Source organism: Parambassis ranga, chromosome 21 (assembly GCF_900634625.1).
Source record: "Parambassis ranga chromosome 21, fParRan2.1, whole genome shotgun sequence".
Classification (NCBI taxonomy): domain Eukaryota; kingdom Metazoa; phylum Chordata; class Actinopteri; family Ambassidae; genus Parambassis; species Parambassis ranga.
In genome coordinates, this window is record NC_041041.1 from 10,236,881 (window position 1) to 10,261,499 (window position 24,619).

The 24,619-nt window shown below is 42.8% G+C and overlaps 1 protein-coding gene across 1 annotated transcript in view; it reads right to left on the reverse strand.

The window, feature by feature from the left end:
* Positions 1–24,619, reverse strand: part of igsf3 (immunoglobulin superfamily, member 3) — a 65,100-nt gene that overhangs the window by 31,268 nt on the left and 9,213 nt on the right. Inside the window, exon 2 of the mRNA XM_028394342.1 lies at positions 16,252–16,632. Coding sequence (XP_028250143.1) covers positions 16,252–16,632 — 381 coding nt within the window. The remainder of the gene's footprint in view (positions 1–16,251; positions 16,633–24,619) is intronic.

The window sequence follows — 24,619 nt, forward strand, 5'->3', positions numbered from 1 at the left end:
AAAGTCAACACATTTCTACCTTTCAGATCAATAAATATTAGGGCTTAAAGTTAGAAGGTTGTGAGTAGTTTTTAAGCTTTCTTTCTTGTAAAAATCACATATTTAAATACTGAAATTGTCCCTTCTAAAGGCCTAAAGACTGCAGGACTACTATAGACCAGTAACAAATATTGTATTAAATTAGCTCCAAATTTCTATAATCCCTCTACTGATAATAGACCTTCAATAAAAACATGCACTTGTATATGAAATTATTGAGCTTTTTTTTAAACTAATTAAGTGTCCTATTGTGACCCATTTTAAACTTACATCTTCATTAAGAATGACAGGGCTTAGACCAGAGTTACTGTGTCAGTTCCACCCATTCCAATCTTAACAAGAAAAGTGCTGTCAAAACGATTTACATACAAGTAAAGGTTACAATCAGCATAATAAATTGGAAAAAAAACCAGCAATATTTTATTGATATCTTTGGAGGTTTGGTTTAATTTTCCTCTATTATGCTGGAATAGAAGCTGATGTCAGCGTCTCCTTTGATTCATCTTTGAAACATTTAGCATATTTAGTCATTTTACAACTGCAAGAAGCTGTGGTTGTTTTGACTGCAATTCAGTCTTTATTAGCATAAAAATAAATATTCAAATCAAGTCCTTTTTTTTAAAGATATCGGATGCTTCTCCACATTTATATCACATTTACAGGGATGGCAATCTCAAAACACTCATGATTAAAACATCTTCCTGCACTGGATCAAGTAATCGTCCACATTTTGAGACGGAGGGTCCCGTGTGAAGAAAACGCCTGGCTTTTTTTTTTTTTTTTTTTGACTGACACAGATGCTGCCAATCCTCTATAAATCTTTAAAACTACTCTCTTCCTGCTCTACCTCATCTGCAATTTCTGCTTTCATCTCCCTTCATTCCTGATCTTCCTCTACTTTTTCAACCCTCTGAAGTGAGTGACGGTTGTCATCCCTCAAGCTGGCCTTTTAAGTCCAGTCTCACAGGGAGAGAAGTATATATGGGGGGGGGGGGCTCGAGGACACAACAACGGAGGAAAAAGGAATTCACAAAGATCACATGAGGAGAAATAGATGATAATTTATGAAGTATGATCTCTGCTTGCATCCCCCCTCTCTAAAGATTTCTTATGGGAGAAAAACAAGAATCAACAAGAGTCAAACAGCAGTGTGTGTTTGTTTGTTTGTTTCATACGAATGATTTTTTTTCCCCCGTAAAGATAACAACCCGGCACCCTCTGCTTTCTGATGAGGTCTTTTCATGTGAGAGGGTGATTACTGATGGAGCACTTCTCTGCTACAAATGTTCACAAGCGCATGCCCTTTCTTCCTTTCAGCAACATACAAGTAACACAAATGAACCCACACAGACGTCAGAAACACCATTTTGTCATTTTAGTGCTTTTAAGGTGTTCAACAGGAGGGACAGACAGGTGGTAAAGGTATTCACACGTTTTCGGCTCTGTTCCCCAAATCTGTGGGACAAAGCTCTGACTGCAGGTGCACAGTTTTTTTTATTGTATTATTGATGCTTTTCTCAACATTAACTTTGAAATTCATGTTAAATGTCTTCATGCCGGTCTAGTTTCCCCCCATGTCAGATATATGAAGCCTCATTTCAAGGCTTGGAAGCAGCGTTTTACCCAAAATACCACTTCATGATGTAACATTCTGAGGTTGTTTTTTTCCTTAATGGACCATTTTCAACATTTTCACTGTAAATGTGATTGTAAACAACAATGACAGTTTTTAGGTTCTCTTTAACTTTTTTTGTTTTTATGTGAACCAGTGAAATCACTGCTTCTCAGAAGAGCTGGCTGTGTAGTTTCTGCCTTTGGAAATCCAGGTGAATGCTTAAATAGCTCACTTCACCACAAAGGAAAGAAATACTTTTCCTTGCATTTGTTACCTCAGAGTTTTCAGCTGAAGAAATGCAGCAGTGAGAGACGAGGCTGAAGCTACGTTAGCTACGTTAGAGGATAAGGCCAGCTGAGACTATCCGGAAACTGAGCTGCTGAGAGTAAACACTAGGTTTATTACACACATAGTGAATCGTGGGTACATGGAGGCGCCTGCAAGAACAACTAAACAATATCTGAAAGTTCTCTCAACACAACAAAACAGGATGGCTTGAAATATTAACATTTATCATCAACACTGGTCCAACCTAGAGCAAGAAAACAAAAAGGCATGTCTACATAATTTGAGCCCATACAGTATTCACATTTCTGTTTGCAAGCACTGCAGATGTTCAGCCACAGCTGAAGTGTTTACTGCTTTTCAGTGGGTAATGGCTTTAAGTGTCTGTCTGTGTGTGTGTTGCTCCAAAGCACATGGCCATTTGGCAAAGGCAGTAGGGTAATTATTGTTAATTACTCTGTGAAACTAAGAGTACTGCTGAGGAGAAAACAGAGCGAGTGGGTGATCCTCAGCTCCACTTCATACCGGTTCAGCCTGACCACTGAGCAGACGTCACTTGGTGACCCAGGATGCTTGAAACACAAGCAGGCATGCTGGGTCAGGGAGTAACACTGAGAGAGATAAATACAGAAACTGTGCCTACACCTGTCTCTTACGTGTTTATTATCCAATATCATAGCCATTCACATCCTCCACTCCCCTTTGTGCTCCTCGGTGAGAGCTGTTGATGAGTCAGAACGAGGGATGGAGAGGTTCGACAGGAAAACTGGGAGGGGAAGTAGGAGGAAGAAGATGATGCTGTGGATGAGGACAAACAGAAAAAGGAAGAAAAGGGCAAGTGATGAAGAACAAAGGGGCAGGCCTTTTATTTTTTGACACATCCCACATCCTACCACACACAAACACACCAGCTCTTCCTGCTTCCAGGGCAGGAAATAGGGGAAAAAAACAGTTTCAGATAGATTATTATTATTCTCTTTGTAGCCTATATATAGGTAGTGTACATGCCACACAAACACACATCTGCCAAACAACACACAGAGCAGGAGCTTTTTCTCAGGAGACTGACAAATCAAGCAGGTCTACAAAACACTGAGCGCAACTAGTAAAGCTAACTCTGACAAACTCAGGTTCCCATGAGCCCATGCTGATAATAAGGACAGGATACACTGAAAAAAAAAAGCTACATAAGTAAGGATCATGACTCGGAGCCGGAGAGAAGGGAGATGTGGGAGCCCCTGTTTAACAGAGAAGAAAGAGGTGAGCAGAGAAAAAAAAACACAGAGTTGAAGGCTGACATTCGGGATCTGGGCCCACAGCGGGGGGGTACATCCATAATACAACACAAGCGAATGATCGGATGAGCTCCGCACCTAATTTAATCAAAGATAAAGAACACAACTCCTTCTGCCCGTTCTGTTTCCTGTGTTTTTGTATATTGGTGCGTTATGTAATACAGGCATAAAAAGAAGCAGGGACCCAGGGAAATGATGTATTAATGTGTCAAAATGTTGTGTTTGTTAATATGACGTTCCTCTGTGAATTTATGATAATGTGTCACTGCGGTGCAGTTATTAGCGAGGCACAGTGTTTTGGTTTTAAATCTTTTTTTTTTTTAAATCCACAATATACAGTGAGCGGGGATGTTTTTCTGTTTACTAAAACACTGTTGTATTCCCTGTGAAACTAAGCTGCACAACAGTAGGAAGAGCTTCAAAACTTTTCCAGTAATAAACAGTGTGGAGCGGCTGGGAATCAGGACAGGTACTACTGCAACTAACCGATACTAATAATAACCTAACTCACTATTTTTTCCTCTAGTCGACTACCAACTGCTTAAATCTGACTCTGTGTGGAAGTACGCTGCTATTGACTGCTCAATGTTGCTCCTGACCCAATTGTCTCCTGTTCAAAAAGTTTTTTTCAATAAGTCATCAAGGATTTGCAAAAATTGACAGCAGTGTTTAAATGTGAAGTGCTTGAAGAACCAATAGTTTGGTAGCTACGCACCCTCTGGCAGCCATGTGAATAAACGTATGTAAATCTTCTGATCAGTGGCAGCACGATGGAGAAACATGTTGCCTTAGCGGTGTAACGGCTGTCATTGGCCGCCAACCTTTTTCTGTCCATTTTCTGTGAGGACATGTTGTAAATGTGTGTCCTCTAATAAGGTTGCTGGTGGTCACAATTTGAAGACAGATGCGACGGCTCACAGACTCGGCTCACAGGGCTTTGTGGTCTGCTTTATGACAGCTGTGATTGACAGGCTCATCTGCTGCCGCTGCAGAACTCCCGCACCCGTGCTGAGCATCATTTGCTATGGGGATGCACGCAACCGCTTTAATGAGGGGCGACAGTGAAGAACAAAAAAAACATCACGCTCAAACAGTCTGTAATTAGCTGGTTTGTGACTAGCCGAAAGCTCCCACTTTGCAAATCAGTCAAATGTTTTGCATTAACACAGCTTGGTCAGGAGGCAGACCAACAACAAAATGAGGAAATGTTTCATTAACACAACATTCATGTATTAAACATGCGTAACAGAAACCAGTATTTTTGGCTTCCACATAATTGCTGTATCTGCATAAAGTGTTAAGTCATAGTCATGCACAGAATTTCTTAAAAACACGTTAATATTATTTATCCGTCTGCAGATTAATGCAGTGGGGTGAAAATTATACGTGTATTATTTTGGCCCGGTGCCGCATATTAATGTATGACTCACATTTCCCTTAGAAATTCCCTTTAGAAAGGCTAAAAATGCACAAAAAAGGCCGATCTGTTAGTATTAGTCATGCTAGAGGTGTCACTCTATTTTTTACAGTAATAACTAAGACCACAATCCCCCAAAGGCCATCATGGAAGCCATCACCATGCAAATAAGGAAAGCTGGAGCTTCCAGTGCAATCTGTGCATAAATATAATGTGGTGGAGGCAAAGTTTTCCTTCACCAGAAAGTGCAGAATAATAAGAAATTTAAACTTTAAATGCATTGCATGCACACAGATAGGGGACTGACAAAGTATAAAAATATTTTGTTTTTTCCTACTGTATTTTATATTATTAATATTTATTTTATTTTATTGGTACTCCTGGGGCTCCATATCCAGACATGAAAAGGTTACTGTAACTCTGCTTTTTAAAATGAGACACCATGAGGGGAATGTCTGACACTATCTGGGCTGATCAAACAGACTTCCACTTCTGTCCTATCGCATCACACCAAATCCAATCTTCTAAAAACGAGATGAAATAGAGGGAAGAAGTAAAGGAGGGGAGAGAGGGGTGAAGCTGAGAGGATATGAGAGATCTTACAGATGCTGTTATGAGATTTTCACCGAGGAGCTGTGAGGTCTACTGCTAACGGAACATCACTCTCAGTGGGTGTGTGATTGGAGGTGTGCGTCCTGAGAGGGGTCACAATGACTGAAAGCAAATGGCCTCTTCATTTAATAAGGGGCTCTCTGTCTCTGTCTCTCTCTCATTCTTCCTTCGCCGTCTCCTGACACTGTCATTCGTGTTCAGGCTGTGTCTCATTTTCCTCCTCGCTCAGGCTTTCCTTCATCCCTGCCTCTTCCTCTCGTCCTCTCTACCATACACTCTGGTGACTTTTCTTTTCGTTAGACACGTTGCTTGTCAGCACCCAATTATCACTAGTTCAGTTTTTACCAGCCTCTGCTCTCCCTCAGCTCGTCCTCTTCACCAGGAAGAACCTGGATCCCTCTTACACCAGTGTGCGCCCATGCCAGCCAGAGAATGACTAGATGGTGGTCATAATATAAGTAGATGGGGGAGTGCCATCGTCTCAGTGTGTGTTTGAAAAAAAAGAAGCTATTACAGCTCATTATACCTTAAGGTAGCAGGAGACGCCCATGAAAGGCGAGCAGCCTCTCCCTCCCTCTCTTCTGTTTCTACAAAGCACAGTGATAGTCCAGCCTGAAGGAACAGCTGCTCTCTGACACACACACAGATGCGGATGAGGTGAATGAGGTATTCCCCTCAGCTCACCCAAACATTTGCTTCAAAGTGGTGACTCAGCCACTCTGGGTCACTGAATCGCACGCAGTCCTAAGGGATGTGTTGCGTATTAACATCAAGTTTCAAAGGGAACACACGGTGTAATGGCACAACTCAGGATAGATATCTACTAATGTGTGCTAAACGGCAGCGCATGTGAATCAGAAGGCAGCAGCATCTTATTTTTATTACTTCTATGACTTTACTGATCTTCTTAAAGTTTGATAGGCTAATATGCCACAACCATTTTCAATGACACCAATAGCTGCTGCAAATGTCAGTGTGATATTTGGCTTGTTTTCCAATTTATTATCATCATCACAATCATTTGGCATTTAATTGCACTGCCATACTTTTATGCATCCCTTGCATGGAGCAGACATAACACCATCACGCCATTGCACAAACTGACCAACCGAACTATGAAACATACTTTGTGCAAGAGGCACAGCTGCACTGATCCATCCCAAACAGCTGGTCACTGACAATCACATTATAAATATGTTATCACAATATAAACATTGATGCTGCTAGTTTTTAAAGCATCCACATAATGAGTGAAAACTGAGTGAAGATCTTCCATATAAGAAACAATACGTCATCCCTGCTGATTGTAATCTTATTGAGGCTCTGAATGCAGATTGTTTTATATCCCCATCCTGGCTACAACTATCTAATTTTCTGTCCTATTTTCGGCGCTCTGCTCGGAACAGCCTCGTTTCCAGCAGCCATTTTCTGCTAAAAGCTCTGATAAGCGTTCTACCTTGTAATTACCCAGCAGCAAGACACGGAGAGACACAGAGAGACACAGACGAGCTGGTGAGCGTAACTAGTGAACAAGCAGTAAAACAGAGCCGAGGGGGGTGAAGAATAGACTTGTTGGAAAAAGCAACTCGACTCAAAGACGAACAATTTCGTTTTTATTAACTTTACTACAACTGAACATTTTGTTTTGTTGATTTATTAACAAATTACAGCAGATACAGCTTAATAGCGCCTCATTTTAGTGATGTTTACCATTGTGTTTGCATCAGCTTAAAATGCAGGTGTCCAGGTTTTCTCACTGAAGAGCATGGGCAGATAGGGAGCGGCACAACAAAAGGAGAAAGTGGGAGAAGAAGAGAAAAGAAAAAATGGGCAGTGAGTGAAGGAGTGGGCTTTGTTATTGTAGCAGGAGAATGGTGATGTGGAGTTAAAAGGCTGAATGTTGCGATAAGAGAGGGATCTGTGGCGAGAAGAAGCTTTCAAATATGAGACGCTGTTTACACAAAGGCAGTAGAGGAGGATTTAACACTAACTAAGATGCACACAAACCTATATGGACACACGCATGCACACACACACACACAACTAATATGACACTACCTCTCACTGAGGCCCAGCCAGGAAATGAGTGAGCCTGAGATGGAGAGTAAGCGAGAGATTAAAAGGCAAGGCGTGAGAGGAGGGGTAGTCTGAGGAGAGGTGGGAGTATGAAAGACAAATCTTCCTAAGAGCATTTGAGAAGAGCTGTGTGCAAAGCTATCGTTGACTGAAATCCGTTAGAGCATCAAAGATTTACTCATCATGCCTAAACACATGATGTATTCCTTCTACCCTCCCAGTTCTGCACCGCCTTTTTTTTCCAGATTCATAACTTTATTTGTCTGTACATCTTTCGTAGGCTCCGTCTCTACTGTTTACAAATTTACAGCAGCAAACAAACGGAAATATAAACAGACGACACCCCCCCTTTGTTTGTCTTCTCCATTGCTACTGTCCTGGAGGTTGTTAGCACATGTGCAGGGTCTTGATCCGGCTGCCAACACCAGCATGAAAACATATCCCAGAGTCACAACACACATGCGCAGACACACACACACAGATACTGCCATGTCTACCTACAGGCACCAGAACACACCATCGTTCCTGCACCTTTCCCCACTTGTGCACTATAAACAGCATTTATCAAGTATATTATGACTGCACCATTACTGGAGGTGCGAATATTAAAACTAATAAGCTCCCCCCTCCTTTCTCTTATTTTTAGGAGCTCCCACCATCTCCCTTCATCGTCTCTCCAGCCCCAGATGGTAAAGCACTGTGACCAATTAAAGACTTCCCTGAGGATAGAACCAGTTATAGCCCCAGCCATCTGACCATTTCTGTGCACTAGTGTGTGTGTGTGTGTGTGTGTGTGTGCATGTAAACCTTACAAAACACATTAATGTGTTTTAATCAAGAGTACAAAGCCTTGCTTTTTTGGCATGTTCCACACACCTTCTGCAAAAAAGGTACACTTGGAGGCAGTCTAAAGCCGTATGTAGCCTTCTGAATAAGCACACAATGATGAGGTCTGGGATGTCACTTTATCAGAGTGACTGTAAGGCAGAGGTTGAGTGTAAGGCTGTCCAGAGGTGTAGAGCCACAGCAAGAGCGAGAAACAGTGGAGTGGAGGGAGGGAGAGAGAGCAGAGTGCGGCTAAGAGAGGTGGGCAGCGCTCAATCACCAGGCATCCATCCAGCAGGGCAGCAGATGAGGGAGCAACTGTCTGTCTGAGCTGCCAGCACTGAGGGGAATTAGGCATATGCCAACCCCACCCCAGCTCTTTCTCTCACAAATACACCCACACCCCACTGCACACAAACACCTCTTTCTTACCCACAACCCAAAAGGTGGCCGGCGCTGGCACCAGAGCACAGGTGGCGGCATATGTCCGGCGTCGGCCCCGCAGTCAACGGAAAGGGAGGAACTGGTCATGCCTTTAGCTGTGTGTGTGTTTGGTATCACACAAATCCTTCCTAAATTGTTTAGATATTTGTGTGTGTGTTTGTGTGATATTAGAATCTATACAACAGACAGTGGTGCATCTCCGAGATGGAACTTGTATCAGTTCAGAATGCCTTTATCAAAATGAGTTGAGCCTCCAAGGCTTCTCCACTTCAACTTTCCACTTCTAGACCAGCACTTTCAAAACAGCCCGCGGCTGTCTCTCCATCCCACACTTAAATCCATTACATCAGACGTTTTAGCTAAATCTCTGTTTCCCATTTCAAATAATGAGGCCATGATTAGCATGCTAATCAGGTGGGTGTGATGCTTAGTTAAACCGGTATCAGGGAAGTTGACACCTCCCTCTGCTCGTCAATAAGGAGGATGAAGAGCAACCCTATGCTTTCTCTATAGGTTCAATATGTTGGTTTGGGACAAGTGAGTGTTTCTTCCACCACATTTTAAATTTGACACACAAATGTGAGCAGCAAAAGTAATAAACTTAACATCTGAAAAGAAGCACTGCAGCGTCGCTCCTGGGAAATAACACGCAAATAAGATTACAACCGCAATTTGATGACTGTGCTGTCATTTCATTGAGTTGACAACATCATCTGTTGCCTCGTATGTCGCCTCCTATTACTACCCTGCTCTTGATCCTACGTAACAAACATACAGCCAAATAGAACGCAGCTTATGTGCTTGTGACCACAGCCAGCTGTGCAGAAACAGCTACATCCCTGCCAACCACTAGTTGGCATCACTGTAAGAACAATGTGCATGAGTGCAGATAGTCTGCGCTGATGCTGTATGTCTCAGCGTCTCTAATGTGCCTGTAAGTGCTTGAAAACATGTAAGGGTATGAGTTCCACTGTCTGTGCCACATGATCTTGTGCATACTGTTTCAATGTGTGTAATAATGGATTCTGATGGCCGTGTGTGTCTGTGTCAAAAGGGGTTATCAGATGTACAGCTTGAACCAGGAAAAAAAAAAGCCTCCTGCCCTCCTTGTGCCCAGATAAGGCTTCAAAGCAAAACACTGACATCAAACAAAGCAGGAGCGGGCCCAAGTCTCCTGGCCCACACTCCACATCCATATGACTGCTCAGGGCTATTACACGGCGGGTTCCACCCTTCGCTAACGCACATTTTAGCAACATGAACACAAACACTCGTTAGCACATTCATTCACATCCATATTCATGCTGGATTCATATTCAGACTGTGGCTGTGCTCTGTTAATCTCACAGTGAAGAGGCAGCGGGCCCCTCAGGGTTAGCGCTTAGCTAAGCTAATCAAATCAACCAGAGGAACAGCAGCGCATCTACAGTCCATTATATAAACATTAATAAACATACTGTATCCACTCGATACAAACCAACAAATACGCACTCACACAACAGTGCATTTCGCTATTTTGTAATATGTTAACATATTAAATCCTCCCTCATTAGCCTAGCTCAGGAGCGTGGGCGATGAACTAAATACAGATCATCACTATCATATTTGATATTTTCTTAAGGCAGCGTGTGCTTAGAAGTGTGTCTGTAGGCTACAAGAGCATTCAGATTCATCTTTAATTGCAATAGCTTTGTAACTGTCCCATCATATTCCTAAAAAGCATTTTCTGGAGCAAGAGGCACGGGCATTAAGAATATGTAGAGACGCTGACAGATCCAGTGGGCCCCTTTAAATCTGAGATCTGATCAGGGATTTTAACTGGTCCTCATTCAAACTAGAGTATGATGGTGTGAACAGATCCCACCTGTACTTGATAACACACTCTACATCTGACAACTGTGTTTTGTCTATAAATTCATATGATATATGACATCACATCCTGTTTTTGGTTGTCCCGCTCACATGTCATTCAGACTGCTCCAGATTTAATTGAGAAGAAGTTCTACCTGTTCATGGGGTCTCCACCCATTTGTTTAGAGCACACCAAGATTTTGCACTCATAATCCCATTCGAAGTGTGAATGTACCCTAAAAACTCTGGATCTTTAAAAGTCCTTTTTGACTTTGGCAATGTACCCTTAATTTGTCCAATATCCAACCTGCCTTCTAATTAACAGCAACTGCTCAGTGTTTCCAAGTCACTGCAAGTGATGAGCAGTTGGCAGGACCAGAAAGCCTCCTCAGAGCATCACCGTAACCATTGTCAGAGAGCCAGATGTGAATTTGACCCTTTGTGGAGAGATAAAGAGAGAGAGAGAGAGCTTAAAACTATAGTAGCTAATCTGATTTATAGATTTGGAACACATATAATTTTTCCCCACGCCATTTGCACATCCAGTGTTATACAACCTGTTCTACAGGACTACATGGTATCAAAGTGTCTGATTTTCTCTACATCACCGTTTTATTCACACTGCTACAAGTCCTATTCTGTTCTGTCTACCACAGTGATCCGCTGGGTTGTTAAAGCCCTCTTCAGTGATGTTCAGTAGGAAGCATGTACTCCGATGGGAGCACTACAGCACCGTCCCTCTCAGACTCAATTATGGGTGTGACATCTGTCCTGACTGACAGCTCACTACAGTGTGTGACTATGACTGTATTTTTGTTTCCAGTGTGCATATATATATGTATGTGTGTGTGTAGCTGGGTCGGAGTGGCAGTAATGTTACTGAGAAAGCCCTCTGCGCTAAAATAGATGAGATGTGCAAGGCAATGGCAAGCCAGACACAGTGATAGAATCTCCTTCCATTTGGAGTCCTGCCTGGTCCACAGCTTAGAGCCCGTTTGTGTACACACACACACACACTGAACACACACCTTTCTACGTTTGTGAGGACACTAGCAGACATATGCAAATCCCTATAGGCCCAACACCATTTCTACACCGAAACTGGCATGTATGCAGGTTTTTATAACACAGTACTGTACTGCCAGAAACATGAGTCTGATGACTTTGTTTTACTGGTGTGTCACGCCTGGCTTCCTAAAGATGCACCAGAAAATACACACCTACAGTAAAACTGGAGAATCTGGAGAAACAACACATCAGCAGAAATCAGTATGGAGGATGTTGTGGCGGCTGATTTCTTCGAGCACCTGTCCACAAACCCCAGATGTTAGCTGATTTTAGCTGATTTTAGCTGTGTTTATGTGTAACTTTACATCTTAATGTCTGCCCAAATGTCCATAACGGATGATAAAACCATCCTTATCCTGCCCTGACTCTAGTAAGATATTCAGTTTTGTGAACAGAACAGGTAGGCACCTGGAGAATTCACAGTGTGTGTAATGATGATGACATTTAACAGAATTGTACCTTTTTATTTCCGCCCACTCTTTTGTTGATATTGAACTTGCATCAAAATACATGTGGCATTGATCTCAATGCATACTTGCCCTTCAAATTGAGAGGAGGACTGCACAAAGAGTTGCGTTGAACTTACGAATAAAGACAAAAGCGCAAGTGTCACTGCAAGGAGAGATGAAAAACATCAAAATCATCCACTCACACACAGGCCTGTGTGCTCCCAATCAATAGCAAGAGACACAACTTCCCTTGTCTATTTATCTACACTCTCTCCTCTGTTCACCTTTCCCTCCAGAAGTCAACATCCTACAATATCTCTTTGTCAACAGAAGCTTCCTGTCTTGTGTTTTCTAAAAAAAAAACAGAAAGAAAACTTTCACATCTTTTCTTGAGCCATTTTTTCTTCTCCGACTTTATTTAATTAACAGTTTCCGCCACATTCCTCACTCACCCTCCTGCCTTGCTCCAGTGATAAAGCTCAATGAACAGCTGTATTGACAAAACCATAAACCTGCATGACCGACACAGGCTGGAAATCGAATCTGGAGCCTTGGATTGATGGAGCAAGCAGGATCCAAATGAGAGGACAGCATGAAGATCAGAGAAAATCATGTGGAGGGGTGGGGTGGTGGTGGTGGGTGGGGCCTCTGTGACGCCCAGCGTAAAAAGATAGAATGTGAGATGACATCTCCCCGTTCGGTCTATCTCATTAAGTGAAGAAGAGGAGTGCAGCTTGGCAGGAGCAACTCTCTCATGAAAAGAAAAGCATGAGGAGACACACACACATACACACACACACAACGCTGAGCTCAGCAGAAGCATGATTCAGCCATTCCAACTGTATGTTTGGCAGTGCACAGTCACAACTACCCACAGAAAAATCACTCTGTTCTTTGCTCTCTTTGGAAAAAACACACCCATGAAGGTTGCACATGCACAGAAACATGCAAACAGAACTGCCTTTGACCTTGGTACACCTTACTATATGAACATATTCACAGCATTTAGCAGGGACACAGTTTCATTAGGTAAAAGGATTCCATTTTTTTCCACTGAAGAGGGACAAAAATAAAATATAGGCCATAAATATAATGAGAATGAAAAGTGTGACTGGAGAAATGTGGTATTTTTCCTTGGCTTGTTCTGAAAAATGATTTGCCTGACAGTTTTCTTTTTCCTTAATTGAAATTCCTGGGTCTCATCTATACCTCTTTCCTCTTTTTCTTTCTCAGCCTCCTCAATTTGAGCTGGCTAATTGCCTTTAGAATTCGTATGACGGTAAAAGTAAATGCATTAACCTTAGGATCCACATCAGGCAGAGACTATTTAAAACGCGCCCCTATAGCGCCAGCTGTATTGTGGGTAATGCCTTAGGGAGGTGTAACCAATCACATTGGAGTGAGAGGAAGAGCTCGTCATTTATTGGTCACACACACTCTATTGAGCATCGCTCCACCACCTATTTCCAATACTGCCGCTTCTGTCCCCATTCCTCTCTTTTCCAATTTCCTCATCTCTGCCTTTTCACGCCATCAATCTCTTGTTCTCTTCTTCAGAACTACTCGCTGCCAAACTTATTTCTCCTATTGTCACACATTGGAAGATGGACGTCACATCCAGTGGTAGTGGATAACAGAATGTCTTTTTTTTGTAAATTTAACAAGGCTTTGGTTTCCCAGCTTTAACACCATATTACTACAGGACTGAGAATTGGATGGCTGCAGCCAAATGTGGAGGCGTATCTCTGTGTATCTGCCAGCACCATGACTCCTATGGTGCGTTCTGTGACAGCGAGGGTATACGAGAGCTTCATAAGTAAGAGCGGTGTGTCGCAGCAAGGGCTTGTTGTTCTGCTGACTGTTGGACACGCTCACACACAGGCTGGTGCGTAGGATAAAGACGGCCATGATGGCCATGTCAGGCTGTTGTCCTTTTCTTCTGCAATCTGATGTGTAGGAGGAAGTCAAGCAGGCACGTGTGCACACGTGCATGCAAGGAACTCAGGGCAACAGACTCAGCTTAGTCACTCTCTGACTTAAAAGAATGGAGGTGTGTACAGAGAAAATACAAGTGATCTTTGACTTCCTAGACCTTCACAATACTCCGGGTGAACACATGACATGTTTAACTGCTGACAAAGGAGCACAAACAACTATTATAGTTAAAACTGTCAGAATTTATGAGAATATATGAGAATGTATTAACCTAAAGTATGAGACTTTCCTGCCACAACATTTAAAAATGTTAGTACCAAAAAAAGACAAATGTAACATTTCTTTGTATTACATAATGATGTTACTGCATCCTGATGTCATTCTGTGATTTAGCAGACAAAACCATAATATACGCTGTGCTGTACAATAAAACCTGGCTATGGTTTTATTGGTGCTTAGGGGCTGAGCAGATCTACATTTTCGTTCATCACAGAGGGAACTAAAGAGTCACTTCCTTCTTTATAAATACAATACAAAGTGAAGCAAGTTTTTTCAGGCACACGCACAACTGGTGTCCGGTTCCATGTGACAGACAATACAACAATTGACACAGCGTCATAGTATCGGGCAGAACGATGTCCACGTGCATCGCTATATCAGTTCTCCTCCTCCTCATGCAGCAGGTATTAAAACTTTCCAATGCTCTTTGAACAGAAAGGTGACAGTGGATGAAACGCATCACTGTGAGTAAGACTTAATGCAGTACTCAGGGCAGAGATTACTGAAAGCCCTTATACCCCTACAATTAACCTAGACACTCCACAACCTCACACATACAGTATCCCTTCCCTCTGCCTTTCTATCTCGTATCCTTCCTCCCCACATTGCCTTCGTTATACTCCCTGCTTATGCTTGTCCTTTGACATTACCCTTGAAACTCATTTCCTCAAAGGCAGCAGCAGCAAAGGGTTTTTTTTAATACATCAGAGTGAGAGCAAATTTAGAGAATGAGGCCAGGGCTGATGAATGGAGACAGACATATGACAGTATTGAAAGACAGAAGAATGGGGGAAGAGGAAGGGGAGCAGAAAGGAGGATGAGGTATTGTTTTCACACAGCGGTCCGAGGGGGCGTGCAGCTGCCAGGAGGTCAACAGAGGGACTCCAGTGCACAGTGGAGAAAAAAACTGCAAGAGACCCTGCTGCGTACCCCTGACCTTTGAAACTGGGTTAAGAGGTTAGAGACACAGAAAGAGGCTCAGATAACAGTCCCTCAACACCTCTGCCCACATACTGTCTCTCTGTCTCACACACACACGGATCTATAAATACTGTGTGCTATCAGCAGTGCTCTTTCACAGCGCCCTGCCCCACATTCACATCATACTGCTCATACTAAAAAAAACAGCTACTGAGGCCTTAATAACAACACTTGTTCTATAAAAATGCAGCCGTATTGATTTGCTAGGCACATGTTTTTAAACTTAAAATCATAATGTGAAAAAAGGTACACCCTGTCTGATCTTCCACACATTTACCACATATTTGTTTAAAGAGTGCCACAAGTACTCTAATTTTCAGCCAATACACACATGTTTTGCACTTTGACCTTAAGAAGAAGGTCAGCCGCTTGAGCGAAGAAGGCATGAAGTTATGATGGGAATGGAATCCCAGGCTGTGACAGCTGTGTCTTCACTATAGCCTTGTGGGTAGATCTGTGTGTGATGACACAGGAGAGTAAAGACCGGAGGAGAGAAACTCGTGCCACTGATTGAAACAGTCACCGATCCCCGCCATCACGATGGGCGTGTCACTGAAACGGCTCAGGGCAAGGAGCAAATGAGAAGGAAGGAAGTGTACGTGAGTGAGATTATGGGCTTGGGTTTTCCAGCTAAGAGTGGAGGGGGAGTGTGTGACCGTGTGTGACTTCCTCCTATACTCTTTCCAACAGGTTTACCCAACCTTCAAAATTACACTTTGAATTAATTTTGGACTGAAACAATAAAACATCACAGCCTAGTTCATAAAGGGTCTTTCATTCTTCTTCCATAGCAGGAACATATGGCAGGTACAGGGCATGGCAGGTAAGATGTATGGCCCCTTTATTGGCCTTTGTGTTTTCATAGCAGTGTAGGATCCACTAGAATAGAAGAGGTAAGAAATCAAAAATCTCCACAATGGATAACAACATGAGTTCAACTGGAAGGGATTAACCAATCAGCATTAAGCCCTGCCCCACAGTTCCAGGGGACAAGCTCAAGTCATGTAAACTGGCCGTTAAACTAACAGTGGTACTAGTGGTGAATGTGTAGTTTTTATATGTGTGCATCTGGACACTTACCAGTGAGGTTGGTGCGAGCGCTGTAGGATCCCAGATATCGCCCATCTGTGTTGGGTGTGTAACACTCAAACAGACCCTGGTCCTTGGCCAGCACTTTGGTGATGTGGAGCACAGCTGAGTCACGGCTTAGCCTCTCCACAAAGATCTCTTTACTGTTCACCCTCTGGGCATACACAGCATACGCATAGTTTGACTGAGCTGTGCTCACAATGCGGATCTCCCGTTCTGGTGCTGACGGCAGGTACATGGACCACTCGAAGTCCTGCTCCACCCCCTCTTTGTAGCCAGTCACGTTGCACCAGATGGTAACATGGGAGCCCTCTGTCCGTACCAGCGGTCCGCTCTGCACCGTTACGACTCTCTGAGCCACAGCAACACCGGCTACAGGGAAGAAAGTGAGGGAAAGGGAGAGAGAAAGGAGAGAACATAGGTTACAAAACTGTGCTTTAAATATTTAGCAATGGCAGAGCTTATGCACCTCACGTCTCCCAGGAAATACAGAAAAAACGTGACGTGCAACTAAGCATCCTGGGAGTACTAACTGAGGTCAAGGTGTGCACATACACTCACACACCACTTGAAAAAAAATCACCACAACTCTTTTGAACAGCTGTCATCTAATCACGCGCACTGCTATTACATGCAATCACATGTTAACCCTTCACCACAAGGCCAGCACTGCAGCTGTACTACACTACTGCCATCTGGGAGTTAGGACAGGGTCAGTGTGAGTTGGTAAAACACAAACCTGTTGGGCATATTAAGTGTGTCAAGCCAAAGAGTAAAGGCGGGCTAATAAGTACTGTTGTGCCTGCTGACTCCCTAATCTTTAGCCCTCATTAGGATGCAAGGATGTCCACGGACTGCGGATAAGACTCAAACCAATAAATCAGCCGGCCGATAGAATCAACTAATATTTGCATAATGGCCATTTCATTATAGAAAGGCCAAACATACATCATTTACATTCCATAGTTAAAACACAGAGAACACAAAGTCGAAACCAGCCCCAAATCCCACAACATAATCTGATCCTAAGGTCACTCCACATCCTTGCCCTAGTGGCTCCCCTTTGACACACTTCATTGGACAAATCTCAAAAGAGGCGCCTGCTTTAAACTGCTTTAGCCTGCTCTTCCTCTGCTTTAGTAAGCTGCTTTGCAAACCACCGCCACCCCTCTTACACTTACACTGCCATATCAGTTGTCACCGATACCTGCTCTGTTGTGTACCTGGACTGTTCTTTGGCTTAGGTTTTCCAGGTGTGGTCTCCCTGGCATGGGCCTTTCTGTATAGGCACACAGAAGTGGGAACAGCTGTGCTCTCCCTCCTTTAGGCCATGCACTTGGATTTCCCTGACTTTCTACATGCCACACTACACAATCTTACTTATTGCAGATCTCCACTCAGTCTACATGTTGTTCAGAAGTGGTTATACCGTGTGCAGCACTCACTTATACAGAAGAGTAAGTGGACTGAACCATGAACCGTGAACAAACTGCAAGAAAGCCCTTTGTTTGCCGTACATTGTTTCCTATATTTAGGCATACAGCATATGTGAATCTAGCCTCAGCCCCTTACACACATACCAAACACACAGAGAACATTCACTCATTGAGGGAACAACTACAAACATCCCTCTCATTGGGGCCGGAGACAACAGAGCACTTACACATACCCCAAATCCAGACAGAGTGACAAGTACACTGTTTCCTGTCTGCACAAGCAACTGGGGATTGCAGCTGTGTTTGTGCGTGTGTGTGTGTGTGCAAATGTGTGTGTGAGAGAGAGAGGAAAAGTCTGTAAGAGGCTGTGTCTGAGGGCACAATGCTTGGCATTAATAATTCACCAGAACAGCTTTTTAACTTTAACATCCTCGCTCCTTTCATAGTAACTTTCTCTCAGACTTCCATCTATGACAACTCTCCCCTTTCATTCATTGTTATTAGTGCGAGCCCATTTACACCCGTGTATGTGTGTCCATGTGAGAGTATGAGCATGTGCATTATGACAAAAGGCTATCCTGTTAAAAAAGAAAGATGCTTTTGTACATTGTGGAGAAAGGGCCACTCTTATTTTGTAGTATGTGTGCATACATTTATTATCTCTCTCTATGTAGGTCTCGTTTCCTTTCTGTACTTCCTGAGTCTCTGGTCTTTTGTGTATTGTTTCCTTTGTGAGACACAATCCCCACTCGAACATATCAAATCTTGATAATTCCTTAGAATTCTTTTTAGAGTCTCTAATATGATTTGAATATGCTCACATTGCCAAACCAAAGAGAAAACGGATGGAAGTAATCACTCCTTATGGCATGATTTCTCCTACAGAACCCCCCACAGGACTAATCAGGATATGAATTATGTATGAATACAACAACTTTAGATTTATTAACCCTAAGAGGAAAAAAAGAAATGCCTTATTTTGGTTTGGTTAAGTGGCACAATCAGCTTCCTATTAAAGTTGCAGAATAATAAAAAATAAACTAAAATATTCTAGTGCTAGTGATATTTTCGAAAGAACATGATATGATGAAACCTTAGCTGGCTGTAATGTCCCTACAGGAATATTGTGGACACATTATATGCAGCATGATATTACAAAATGAATCCACAAGTGCTCTGTATGTATTTTTAATCATTCTGCACTTGCAAATGCACATTGCTTTCATTTTTCATGCATTCTCCAGTCATTTTCATGCTGAATAATACATCTCCTGATGCTTTCTTTACACAAATATAATCAATAACACATTAGCCATTTAGGCTAGCTGTTTTTTGTTTGCAGAGGCAGCCGATTAAGTTGGGTATGAAAGACCTTATCCATAGAGGATTACCTGCAGGAGAAACCACCAACATGAGGGCAAAGCAATGAACCGCTGTGGACGGGGTCAGCAGCAAAAATGTCACCTCAAACTAGAATATCAATTTAAGAGTACGCTATACTCGGAGAGCATTTTCACCAAATGTTATTGACAAAAAGTAATTTTACCTCCAAGAACGTAGGAGTTGCTGCTCTGCTGTGGCCTAAGCTGATGGTTTGTTTGTGTTATTGTGTGACATTTTGGAAATGCATGTTTGTCAGACTAGGGTATCTCTTTTAAATGTACACATCTCACTGCTGTAAAACTAGAGGTCAGCTTTTTACCACTGTCATTCAAATCCTTCCACAGACACAAGAGTTGAACTCTGAACTTAAAGAACTGGCAGGCTTTCTCAAAGAGTTCCAGCAGGTAAGAGAAGAAACTGTAAATACTGGCTCTGGCTCAGAACATTTTTCTTCACTGTGATGTCAGTGTACTAATCTGGCGGCGCCCAGTCTACCCACATCCAGCTCAGATCAGCTCTGTACCGCTGCATCACTGCTTCTCATGTTTCAGCTTCTCATCTAGAACTGCTGGAAACATATTACTCACACATCCCCAAAAAAAACAGCTCCATTCTATTCATATTGCACTGGTGCAGTAAGAGTTTTTCTTCAGCTTTGCCTGTCTCCTGTCATCATCCTGAAACAAGCCTCCTTACTTCTGATTACTCTTACTCCCTCCCTCTACCCATCATCAATCCTTCCCTCCGTCCTGCCCCTCCAGTCTCTCTCTCTCTCCCCCCTCCTCTGTATACTCCTGTCTCTTCTCTGCGCCTCGCGGTTCTCTGCATCTTTTCAGGCAGGATTTAAGCAGCTCTGTGAAACTTCAAAGTGCCCATCGCTCTGCAGGCTGTTTAGAGAGGATGACAATGACATACCAAACCCTGCAGACCTTCAACTGATCGCTCTATTCCACCAACCTTCCACAATAATCCTGCGCCCGCAACCTCCCCCCCACACTTTTTCACCTCTGGCTTGCGATGCCTCCAACTCCAAGTGCCCATACTTGCTCAACAAAGCCTCAGATTTTCTATTATTAATGCTCATCTCCATCTCTGCATACCACAGATGTCTTGCTTTGCTACCCCTCTCTTCCACCCGCCTTCACTTTCTCTCTCTCTCTCTTGTCTTCCTCTCCTGTGCCTCATTCTCTCATCTCAGCTGCCAGTTGCTGCCCACACAACTTCACTGGATGTAGTAAACATGTGTCCCATGTCAAGACGATGGTGAATGACCACAAACAACCTGACCTTGTTGTTCAGTGGTTGGACCATATAGAGCAATGGGAATAAATGATTCCACGGTCACACACAAACACACACAGAGAAAACTGTAAAGAGGATTAAACTAAGTGGGGTGTGGAGGGTGTGGGGGGGTTAAACACTAATCCAATCATTTGTGGCCAGTGTCTTATTCTCTGTGGAAACAGCAGTGATGCCTCTCAAACTCATGCCCACTCCTCACATCATCACTCTTCTAAGACACACGATAATTATACACCTAGAAAGGTGTATAATAAAAACGCTGCAGGGTGTAAGTAATATAGCTGCCGATCACAGCAGTGCAGCTTGGTGCTAATGTGGAGATTCGAACTGTCCATCAAATCTTCTCACTTCGCTTCCACTCTTAATTACACACACACGCATTATGCATACAGCCACTCGGTATGCTCGTCCATATATAGAATGGTTTAAAGCTTCCTCGTGCACAATAACAACTCGTTTGTTCTTGTTCTGTTGTGCTGAAAACAAAATGCTTGAGAGTGAGAGTGAGATAGATAGGACAGCATATGGCAACACTTGTACTGTCCATAGCTCAGTCCACTGGATAAAGACAAACAAACCCAGGCTGGGTCTAAATGAGCATCCAAATATGCTGTCTTTGATTGTGCACCAGCCCACATTGACTGTCAGAGAGGGGGTGTTGAGTAATGCAAGAGACATAACAGTTACCTTTAAAACAATGATAGCAGGCTAGGAGGCACTGTTCACCAACTACCCTTGATGTGTGTTTTTTTGTCTTGATAGAGCATTAATGAGTTGGAATCTGTAGGCAATATGTTGTTATGTGCCTGCTGTCCATCATGTTTTTCCGTCTGCAACACTTCCTTGGAAAGCAAACAGTTTTTTCCGTGTGACACTTTTTTTTCTTCCTAGAGGATCTGCCAAACTTGTAGTAAATCTTGCTGGATAACAGACAGGAATGCTCCCACTACACATGACCTGACAATAAGCTGCAGCATTGTTTGAATGTACCAGAGATTTATGTGTATGGCAAAGTCTAGCACTAAATCCTATGAAACAAAATATATATGATCCATTTTGGGTTTTGCTGTGTACATCAAACCAGCAAAGAGACTATATGGATATAGAATCCATATAGTCTCATCACCTCTTGGAGGTGTTGCCAACTCCCTAATGGCATAAAGCACCACCTAGACATCAGCAAAACCTATCTGGCAGAGTTACATAGAGAGCTCACTTAAACTTAAAAAAAAAATGAATCACAAAATCTGAACTTGCTAGGTGCTAGACATGTAAAAATGTCCCGTTTCCCTAAGGGAGGTTCAGACTCATACACCAGATCTGAGATCTTGTGAAGATTCTCAGGTAACGATGACGAGAGCGAAGGATCACATGGTGAGATGAGAAGACAAAAAAGGCGGAAGAGGTAGGAAGCTAAAGAGAAAGCGACAGCTGCCTCCAGGGCACTAAACACTACAAAAAAAAAGAGTGAATACATAAGAAAGTTTACTGCACATGTGTGTTACAGACAGAAATAAACACTGGAGAGAGGTGAAGAGTATTTTTTTTCCCCCTACACAATTCTCAGCACTGGTTAACCGTTCTCCAGAAATCACTCTGTGTCTTTGTCCCTCTAGGCATCCAAAAGCATTTGACCCCGTTAACATCATTACCAGAGACAGCAAGAGTGCATAAGAGACAGAGAGATTCTAAGATGAGGGAAAACTGGAGGGAGAGGATGAAATTTTTAGAGAGGATATCAGTGTGTCAGTTTCCAGCTAAATAAGCCTGTGTGCTGCATTACATTATGATGCCTCTCATGTCCTTTATCCAGCAAGCGTGCGCGTTTGCTCCTGTGCTGATGCTTGAGCGATAGAGAAATGTTCGAGGGACTAAATATTCTCATAAAGTGGATATCTGGCTTCTCACTCTTGTTACATAACACTGGGTAATCATGTCATCCAAATGTAAGCCATGTAATGGAATGATAATAATCTACACACAGGTTTTTCAGCAGCTTTCTCGCAGTATTGGCTCTTTGAAAAGCTCTACACAGCATCCAATATTTCAATTCAGCCCTCATCCTTTTACTGCCTTTCCAGTTTGTCGTCCTTCCCGCAGCGATAATCATCATCTTGTGTCAGAATGTAGAAATAACCGCAGCAGAGCTGTCATCAACCACCTCTGACCCTTTTTTACAGCTTCTGAATCTCCACCAAATCCGGCAGTGACGGCTGAATTTCTTAAATCGGATGAGTTATAAAGCCAAATAAATGAGACTTATTTCTTCCGCTCTGCAGAGAAAGCTAAATGGTTTTGAAGTTTCTGGAAGCCTGTCAAGCTGAGAAACAGGTGTGACACCGTGTGCGAGAGTCTGACATTGAACAACGAGGAATAGAGGACTAAGTGTTGTCTCTTCCATTAGAGGCCAGTCAGACTGGACGGCTGGTCACTAACAGCTGACAAACAGTTACAACAACTGCCCATTACACCCACACAGCTCTAATCAGAGCACGAGCACATGATGTTTCAGAGATACGCTCATGATTGTGGCTAAAGTGTGGGTCATATTTCATCTTTTATATGTCTAAAAGTACATGTGAAGCAGGAAAAACCACAAAGAAACATATATTCTGCATGAATGTACTGCGCCTTTATGTTCCATCTGTCTCTCCCACTGGAGTACAAAGAGTTCACGCACAAATAGATTCTCTCCTCTCAAGTTTTCTGAGTAACAGTGACATTTTTACACTTAATGTGCTTTCTTGCCCCTTTTTTTTGGTGCTCTGAAGTGAATGTGGCAAACACAAGACAGCAGGCAGAAACCTGTTAGCTTGACTTGTCCAATTGTAACGAAATCCACCTCTAAAGCTCTCTAATTAGGGTTTTGTGTTGGACCAATTACTTGGCTGCAAGCAGCAACTTCGGTAAGTCTCTGCTTGGCAACCTCACAGTGATGACAAGACTTCAGGAAATTAATACGCACGGTGAAAAAAATAGATTTGTTACAGATGAACAGTGCCAGGCTTTTTTGCCTTCTGCTGTTTTCAGGAAATGCTAAACAATGCTAAGCTAACCAGCTGCACAAACACATCCAGATTATAAAGACGATGATTTCAAACAACGTTTTTGTCTTTGGAATCCCAAGTGACAAAAGTGAACTGAACCCATGCTGTGTCCATAGTCTTACAGTCAGAAGCGGCCATGTTGGAAGGAGAGGATGGAGCTGGGGCAGCAAAGGGGCATCTTTTATACCCTGGGGCAACATCCACCTCTTTATTATACTGTATATGGTTTAGTTATATTTATGGTGTCAAATCTTTGTCTGAACTGGGTCTCCTGCTTTGAATTACATACGGGGTCATGCTGTTCACTCTTCACTATGCTAACTAGTTCTAATTTATGGGCCCCTGGGGCTACAACAGTCATGACCCCACCTGCGCTGTTGCTCATAACAGCTGGTGAAACGAGGATGGAAGCAGCAGGGGGTTCTTTTTTTCAAGGCTAATTCATATTTCTGTGTCAATGTGTTAGGTGTGAGTGGCACCTACACTGTAAACGTAACAACGTGCAGTGGCTATGCATGTTTAGCAGAAATAGGATTTTTTTTTTGTCAACGTGAGCTGACTCATACTTTCTTTCCATTTTAGGTGCTGGTAGTATTTGTCGATAGTGTCAACAGCAAAGAGCAGATCATAATCTATCCTTCACTGCAGAACAGCTGCCTCTTCATCCTCCCTCCTACACCCTCAGCTGCTTCGCCTTCCTGTTGGACCGCGATGGGAGAGTGCTTTTGAGTTTTATTGTTTCATCCAGAGATTCATTTGAAATGGATAATCAGCACACAGTAAATTCTCTGATCCTTTTAAACGACATTCAACACAACAATTTCGGTCAGCTACTCTAGACAAATTGCATTCCTCCTCCTCCTCCTCATCTTACTATATGTTGCTTTATGACTCTGTCCCTCAACATGATTACTTTGGAACGTTTTGAGAGAATAGATGCATGACTGTGCTGCTTAGGATTGCAGCAAAAGTCTACAGGGAGAGCTAATGCAGAGGTTTAACTCTGCTCCATAGTCACACATGACACCGTGAGAGCTGCATCTTGACATAAAATTAAGTGTGTGTCAAGACAGTTCTTTACCAACCATATTATGACTAAATAATTCAAATATGGAGAGAGAGAGAACTCAAGAAACTCTAGCTGGGTACCGTCTAAGGAAAAGAGCTTCTACAATCATTGCCTGACTCTGA